The sequence below is a fragment of the Chiloscyllium plagiosum genome, unplaced genomic scaffold (genome assembly GCF_037043375.1).
Source record: "Chiloscyllium plagiosum isolate Xiang-an unplaced genomic scaffold, Cpla_swu_hap1 HiC_scaffold_10, whole genome shotgun sequence".
NCBI lineage: Eukaryota > Metazoa > Chordata > Chondrichthyes > Orectolobiformes > Hemiscylliidae > Chiloscyllium > Chiloscyllium plagiosum.
Genome location: NW_028270148.1, coordinates 60,362,309 through 60,371,232, shown reverse-complemented (window position 1 = coordinate 60,371,232; position 8,924 = coordinate 60,362,309). Strand labels below are relative to the sequence as shown.

The 8,924-nt window shown below is 42.4% G+C and overlaps 1 protein-coding gene across 2 annotated transcripts in view; it reads left to right on the top strand.

Moving 5' to 3' along the window:
- Positions 1-5,489: 5,489 nt before the first annotated feature.
- Positions 5,490-8,924, top strand: part of LOC122552867 (proteasome activator complex subunit 4-like) — a 194,689-nt gene continuing 191,254 nt past the window's right edge. For both annotated transcript variants that reach the window (XM_043695950.2, XM_043695948.2), the window contains exon 1: positions 5,490-5,800. In XM_043695950.2, coding sequence (XP_043551885.2) covers positions 5,505-5,800 — 296 coding nt within the window. In that variant the 5' untranslated portion in view covers positions 5,490-5,504. The remainder of the gene's footprint in view (positions 5,801-8,924) is intronic.

The following is an 8,924-nucleotide window of genomic DNA, read 5'->3' as shown; positions in this document are numbered from 1 at the left end:
CCAAAAGCAGAAATGTCTTGAATGGTTGACATCTGAATGTCGATGATCTTGTTGATTCCACTCTTGCTGCTTTCCACTTGGAGTGGACCTCCATACATAGCAACTCATGTAACACGCATCATGGTTAATGTGGTGATTGCTCCTTGATCAATGACTCTTGGCATTATTGGGGAAAATGTTACTGAGTCCTGTTATGTCTGTCTGATGTATCCATTGCTGCTGTGTTTGATGAACTTTGGTTCCCAGTTTTGCAATGTTTCCATCGAATAATTTTCAAGAATTTCTATGAACTTGCCCCATCCTCTTCCTAATATCTTCTTCATACTCACATTCATCCAATATCTTGGTACTGCTCCAACTCTGCCTTTTTGCACATCTCAGCTTTTAATTGCTTTACCACTGATGGTTGTGTTTTCTGTGCCAAATCATGAAGTTTTGGAATTCCTTACCTGAATTTTTCCACTGAATTCCTAGTTTAAGATTTCCAGAAAACCTGTCTGGCCAGAACTCAGAGGAAGAAAGGAGCGTGAGTAGGCCATTCATTCCCTCAAGCTTGCTGTACCTGTCTAGTTTGTAGCTGATCATCTACCTCTACCAATTTCCATCGCTATCTCATAGCCCTTGATATAATTAGTAATGAGAAATCTACTAATCCTTATCTGAAATGTAATTAATGACTTAGCTTAAACAGCCCTCTGGGAGAGAGAATTCCAAAGATATTGCCACCCTCTGAGCGAAGAGGTTTTTCATCATAGGCCTAAATTGCTTGCTTCTTCTTCTGAATTGTGTCCCCTGGTTTTAGAAAGAGCACACATTCCCAAGAAAGGGAGAATTGTAAGAATTTTGCAACATCCTGTAAGAAAACCTTTCATTCTTTTAAACTTGAAAGAATCCAGGCCCTATTTGTCATCACAGGACGGTACCATTATCCCAGGAATGAGAAGGTTAATCCTTCACTGCACTCCCTCTCTGGCAAGCATATTGCTCCTTAGGCAAAGGGATCAAAATTGCACACAATATTCCAGATGAAGTCTTTCCAAGGTTCTATACAATGATGCACTTCTCTACTCAAATCCCTTGCAATAAAGGCCAACATACCATTTCCTTCCTAATTGCAAGCTGCACCTGCATGTTGGCTTTCAGTGACATAAATAAAGTTACTCAAGTCCTTTTAGATATCAATACTCCCCAATCTTTTAGAGATTAATACTTCCCAATCTTTCACCAGTTAAGAAATATTCTGTGTCTCCATTCCTTTTATCAAAGTGGATAGCCTCACAATTATCCATATTATATTCTATATGCCATGTTATTGCCCATTCAGCCTGTCCAAATTGCCTAGCAGCTTCTTTGCATTATCTCCATAGTTATATATTCTCATTAATGTTTGGTTCCCAGATGTTGAAATAATCACACTTAAAGCTTGTAATGCTTTGACTTTTTTGTTTACTTCTAATTTGCCTTGCTGCCTGGCTAGGAGACTGGTTTAGGACATTGCTGAACTAGTTCTTATTTACATAGATTTGACATTTCATGTCAGCCATGGAGGCTGTATATTGAAGTAAAAGTAAGGTTCCAGTCTTCCTTTATCATTGAACAATCCACAAGCCTCTTTTGACCATCTGGACATGTCCCTGAGGGTTGTATTATGATGATGTTGAACCTATACTCTAATCTTCTCACTTTGAAGGCCAACATACAGTTTTCCTTCTTTACTGCCTGCTGCACCTGTGTGCTTACTTGCAGCAAATGGTACACAAGGACAATGGTCCCACGTTATAGCTTCATTAAGATGTTTGGGAACTAAAAAAAAGTGTTGTCCTCTCATTCACCATAATGAAATTCACCCAGTCTGTAGGCTCTGTGACATGAGACTCTGCATAATAATTTCTTTCAACTTTGGGTCTGACTTTCAAGTGTTATTTTTAGCAGTATGGGTACTTTGTTTGGCAAGTGAAACACTGGTTGTATGGCTTGGTCAATGGTGATAGGATACTCAAAATACTCAGTATCCAATTGTTTCATTGAAACATTGGGTACAGTTGCACATTGAATCTGATGGGAGGGCACTTTTTATGGGTTTTCAATTCTTAATGTGGCCTTCTTTATTTCATGATTTATTGTCACAGTCTGCAGCTTTGCATAATTGCTCAAATACAATGTTGAGATTAGAGATAGAAGTTTGATTACTCTGGATCACATTAACATAAGCAGGGAAGATGTGTTGGGAAGCTAGAGGTTATTGAGGTGGACAAATCCCCAGGACTGCAGGGAATCTATCCCAGGTTGCTGAGGGAGGCGAGAGAGGAAATAGCTGGGGCCCTGACAGATATCTTTGTAGCATCCTTAAACACAGGTGTGGTGCTGGAAGACGGCAGGGTTGCTCATGTTGTTCCCCTGTACAAGAAGGGTAGTAGGGATATTCCAGGTAACTACAGACCAGTGAGCCTGACGTCAGTGGTGGGAAAGTTGCTGGAGAAGGTACTGAGGAATAAAATCTATTTATATTTGGAAAAGAATGGGCTTATCAGTGCAAGGCAACATGGTTTTGTGCAGGGGAGATCATGCCTTACCAACATAATAGAGTTCTTTGAGGAAGTGACCAGGTTGATAGATGAAGCAAGGGCTGAAGATGTCATACACATGGACTTTAGTAAGGCGTTTAGAGTCATAGAGATGTACAGCGTGGAAACAGACCCTTCGGTCCAAACCGTTCATGCCGACCAGATATCCCAACCCAATCTAGTCCCACCTGCCAGCACCCGTCCCATATCCCTCCAAACCCTTCCTATTCATGTACCCATTCCCATGGTAAACTAATAGAGAAAGCGAAGTCACATCGTGTTCAGGTTGTTCTAGCTAGGTGGATAAAGAACTGGTTGAGCAACAGGAGACAGAGAGTAGTAGTTGAAGGGAGTTTCTCTAAGTGGAGAAAGGTGACCAGTGGTGTTCCACAAGGATCAGTGCTGGGGCCACTGTTGTTTGTAATATACATAAATGATCTGGAAGAGGGCACTGTTGGTATGTTCAGCAAGTTTGCAGATGACACGAAGATTGGTGGAGTAGCAGAAAGCATAGGGGACTGTCAAAGAATACAGGAGAATATAGATAGACTGGAGAGTTGGGTGGAGAAGTGGCAGATGGAGTTCAATCCAGGCAAATTTGAGGTGATGCATTTTGGGAAGTCTAATTCTAGAGCAAATTATACAGTAAACAGAAGATTCTTGGGAAAAGTTGATGAACAGAGAGATCTGGGAGTTCAGGTCCATTGTACCCTGAAGGTTGCTGCACAGATGGATAGAGTGGTCAAGGCGGCATATGGTATGCTTGCCTTCATTGGACGGGGTATTGAGTATATGAGCTAGCAGGTCATGCTAAAATTGTGCACAACATTGGTTCGGCCGGATTTAGAATATTGTGTACAGTTCTGGTTGCCACAGTACAAAAGGATGTGGACGCTTTGGAGAGGGTGCAGAGAAGGTTTATGAGGATGATGCCTGGTATGGAAGGTGCTAGCTATGAAGAGAGGTTGAGTAGATTAGGTTTGTTTTCATTAGAAAAAAGGAGATTGAAGGGGGACCTGATTGAGGTCTACAAAATCATGAAGGGTATAGACAGGGTAGATAGAGATAAGCTTTTTCCCAGGGTGAAGGATTCAATAATGAGAGGTCACGCTTTCAAGGTGAGAGGTGAAAAGCTTAAGGGGGAAACATGTGGCAAGTACTTTACACAGAGGGTGGTAGGTGCCTGGAACGTGTTGCTAGCAGAGGTAGTAGAGGCAGACATGGTAGATTCATTTGAGATGTGTCTGGACAGATGCATGAGTAAGTGGGGAGCAGAGGGATACAGATGCTTAGGAATTGGGCAATAGGTTTAGACAGTGGATTTGGATCAGCTCAGGCTTGGAGGGCTGAAGGTCCTGTTTCTGGGCTGTAAATTTTCTTTGTTCTTTGAGTATCAACATTTGGATTCTCTCTTGTTGGAGATGATCATTGCCTGGCGTTCACTTGACAAGAATATTACTTGCTGATGGTCACCCCAAATCTGGAAGTTGTCCAGCTCGTCCTGCATTTGGACATGAACTGCTTCAGTAGTTGAGGAGTTCTAAATAGTGCTGATGTCCAATGATCAGCAAACATCCCACTTCTGATGTTATGGTGTAGAATGGTCACTGATGAATCATCTGTTGATGGTTTGGCCAAAGAAATTAATCTCCGTTACTCCTGGAGCTGAAATGACTGACCTCCAACCATTACGTCAATCTTCCAAGTGCATGACTACTTGAATTCACAGACATAAGGAAATTTCTCTCTTTAAGAACAATCTGCACAGCTTTTGTAAAAGACAATTACAGTTACGTAGAATGAAGGGAAAAAACATAGAATTCCTACAGCACAGAAAGAGGCTATTTGCCCCATTAAGTCCTGCACTGACCCTCTGAACAGCATCCCACCCAGACACCGACTCCCACCCTATCTTTGTAACTCTATATTTACCATGGGTAATCCACTTGGCCTGCACATCCCTGGACAGTATGGACAATTTTGCATGACCAATCCACCTAACCTGTGATCTGTGGGAGGAAACTGGAACACTAAAGGAAACACACGAGGAGAACATCCAAAATCCGCAGACATTTACCCAAGGCTAACATTGAACCTGGGTCTCTACAGACACTCCCCCTTTCTCTTCCTTATCTCTTATTCCCAATCCGACTTTCTCTACTTCCTTTCCTTTCTCTCTACTATCTTTTCCTTCCTCTGCATTCCCACTACCTCCCCTACCTCTCTACTCTTCCTGTCTATTCCATCCCCTTTCTAATCTACTCCACGTCAATCTCTGCTCACTCAATCCTCCTCATTCATCTTTGCTCACTCCCACCCACCTTCTGCTCCCTCACTCCTCCACACTCCTGCCTCTGCTCATTCTCGCTCCACAACCACCTGATGAAGGAGCAGCGCTCCGAAAGCTAGTGCTTCCAAATAAACCTGTTGGACTATAACCTAGCGTTGTGTGATTTTTAACCCTGCTCCACATATGCGGTCTCAGGCTCACTCTCCATATCTCCCCACTCTTGTTCCTCCCTCGTCCACCAACCTATCCATCGGTCTCTGTCTCCCTGTTGCTTTCTTCATCCACTCCTACACCCCATTCCCCACATCCCTCTCCTACTATACACCACTCCCCTTCCATCTCCCCTACACATCAATTCCCCTATCCCTCCCTCCATACCCATAGCCCCCTCCTACTACACCTCCTCCTACATTTATATCCCATTTCCCGACTCTCCCCCTTTCTATTTCTGTCTTCCTCCCCGCCCATCCACCCATTCCTGTTCCCTTCTATCCCTCTCCCAGCTCCTCCCACCTTTACCCTCCCCCTCCCACCTTTACCCTCCCCCCCAAGCGGCGGATGGGGGGAGGGGGAGATCAGAAACCGGAAGTGTGTCAGTCGGTGACGGGGACGTTGCCGTTTCCTCACATCCGCCGGTCGCGGCGCTTCAGATGGATCGGGAGTCGGGAGTCAGTGAGACGTGGCCGGGCAGTGATCCCGAATCAGGCGAAATGCTCAACATGAGCGAGGGGAGCGGCAGCGAGTGGAGACGGCGGCGGAGACGGGAGGAGGCGCTGGGCTTCAGGCCGCAGAAGGAGATCCTGTACAACCAGCTGCTGCCGTACGCGGAGCGCCTGGACCGGGAGTCCAACTACATCCTCGGCCAGATCAAAGGCAACTTGGGCCGGGCCGTGCAGCTCCGGGAACTCTGGCCTGGAGTTTTATTCTGGACAAGAAAGCTGTCAACGTGAGTGATGGTGGGAGGGAGGGAGGGGAGGAGGGTGTTCGCGCGGCGCGGCGCGGCCTTCACTCTCCCACCCGCCGAGCTTGTAGACCGACTCCACTATTCCCCCGAATCTGGACCGGCTCCGTTTCTCCCTCTTTCTCCCCCCCCCCCCCCCAAGTTAGCCAGCCCTGTCTGGGACGGAATGTGGCCGGAGGTGTTTGTAAAGGTCCGGGCTGAGCCTGGGCCACCACCTCCTCCCCAGGCCGTAAGTCTGCTTGTGATAACACTTGACGTTTAAAAATAGAAATAAATCCCTCCAGAACCAGCGTAGCTCTTTGTTAGGACCGGGCCAATCTTGTTTGAAAATGCGGCTAGGCAGAGGAAAGGTGAAAATTAACTTCAGAAAGAAACTTACTTCGTGTGACCTTTCACCAAGTTGAAATGTATTGCCTTGTGTTTGAGATGCAGCTTACTATGACACGACACTTTTTTCTCTATTGACAAACTTTGATAAGGGAAGGAAGCGCTGCCAGTGCTGCTGATCGTATGTAAACCGTTATTAGGTTTAAAATTCAGCGTCTCTGGTTCAGGTTGTCTTGGCTTAGCAAAACTCCGAGGTAAAAACAATGACTGCAGATGCTGGAAACCAGATTCTGGATCAGTGGTGTTGGAAGAGCACAGCAATTCAGGCAGCATCCGACGAGCAGCAAAATCGACGTTTCGGGCAAAAGCGAATAGGCTTTTGCCCGAAACGTCGATTTTGCTGCTCGTCGGATGCTGCCTGAATTGCTGTGCTCTTCCAGCACCACTGATCCAGAAATTAGCAAAACTCCTGCCCGGCTCAATGCTGATGTACTTTTAAAAATAATAAAACGCAAATAAAACCTAGTTGGGGAATTCAACTTTAGTGTGCTTAATTGCACCCGTTCTTTTGACTTTTAAGCTCTTTCCAATAAAAACTATTGGATATATTATTGAAAAATGATTCCTTTAAAAGTTGTTTGTAAACAAATGTTTGAAAACTTTAATCCATAATTAATCAGGGAAAAGTTTCTATTTATTGGGGACCTACTGTATCTGCAGCATTCTTTTGATACCCAACAGAGAGAGAAACTTTTGAATGTATTCCTGGTTTTTGCCTTGTTGGGGAAAAGAAATCCGAGCATTTAACAAATAAATCACACTGTGAAGCTGTTAGGTCAAGATTAAGGTGATTTTTGATCTTTTGAGTTCGAACTTGTGCACTTGTTAATAACCAGCTGAAGAACTACATTGCTGCATTGTGAGAATGTTTTGTCCAATTAGATGTAAAATGGGTACATACTGTTTTAAGTTGGCGATGGGGAAATGATCTATAGAGAGTTAATGTAATTTTCTAAATATACTCTTGCCGTGGTGTTACTCAACTCTTTCCCCCCCCCCCCCCCAAAAAAAAGCATTAACGTTTGTAAAATGTTTTAACTTTTGGTAACTCCTTTTTGTTCATAGCCATCATTGTGCGTTACAGATTTGAATTTGTGCTTTGGTAAATTTTGTTTCCAAATGAAATAATCATTAATTTTTTTTGTTATTGCACCATTTAAAATTGCAAAATTTATTTGATACAGTGCCAGCAAAGTGTTATTTTGAATAACATTGAAATAAGATACGATGTAGCATACATTTGTTCACTATGTTCTGAAATAAGTTTTTGTGGATTACACAATGTCAGCTTGTTTACTACCCCGTTTAAAAAGATTCTGTATCCAGATCTAATGAGCAAACTTTTTTCCTTTCATTCTGGGCAACAAGTGCCCCTCAACCAACAAGTGCTTTGGAGACTATGCTGTGTGCAGATTTTTTTTCGTTGCCTCCATGACAGTGACTGCATGACAAATGTTAATGGATTTACTTAGTTTTTAAAATTTTCCCTGTTCAATCTCCCTTCCAGATTCAAATTGAATAAATAGGATTTCAAATTTGGGGGATAACTGCTTGAGATTTTAAATGAAGTCACCTCTCTATTGATAGTTTATTTCTTGCATTCAGCAATTGACTTTTGGAATGTTTCTTGGAAGTACAATAATTGCAAATTACTATTGATGGTTTGTGATCATCTTGGTGTGTTGTTCTCATGGATGATAAGTTTGTGTGATAGCTTTCAAGTGAAAGATAATTTGTAATTATGTAAATTTATGCATATTCAGCAGTGGCTTATGCTTCAGTGTGTAAGGATAGACTGTGATCCATTTTGATCAGTTCAGCATCTCCACTGATGATAAATGGGGTTTTCTTGAACTGCTATGTCAAATGATCTCAAACTTCAAGCTTTTTAATTGAAAAGTTGGTGATTGTCATAAAAGTCAGTTGGTGCTTTGTGATGTCACTGTCATTGTAATATCACGTCAGTGGAAACATTATTTATTTCTACATGTATTCCACCTCATTTCTTTGCAGTTCTGAAGATGCTGTGGGGTTGAGCCTGTGTTGAGGAGAAACCTATTCTATATCAGATTGTGTTTCAGAAGTTGTTTACTCATTATAACTAGATTTGAATTTGTTTATCCAAATAAATTCCATTGTGCTTTGGTAATCTCTGGAAAAATTTATTCCAATCTTGTACTGGATTCTGTTCATTTACCATTTCAACCCAACCCTCAGAACCGACTCTTGGTTTCCCATGCCTGCTTACCTTTAGTTTCATTTTAAAAACCTTTTTAAACCCAGCTGTTTAGAGTTTGGCCATATCTCCTAATATCATTTTGGATTAAGTCCCCACACTTTTGATGGCATCTTTTGTGAAATATGTTGGGACATTGTTCCATGTCAAAGGTACTATATAACTGTAAGTAGTACCCATTTAAAAAAAAACTTGCACGTTTTTTGCTTAAAAAATATGATAACTAGAGACAAAAGGGATAACCATAACATAAATGAGAAGGGTGTGAGAAACAACCAAAGGATGATTACAATGCCTGAGCTTTGTTTATACGAAGAATTAATAGACAGCTGTTCCAAATAAAAGGTAGACTTTTAACATAAAGCTTTGTGTGTCTTTCCACTGGCTCTTTGATTTTGCTTTTCTAAATGATTTGGGAACCTTTTACTAAGCCTTTGGTAAAGCTTGTTACAGGAAAACTAACACTTTTAATTACTTGAGACACAT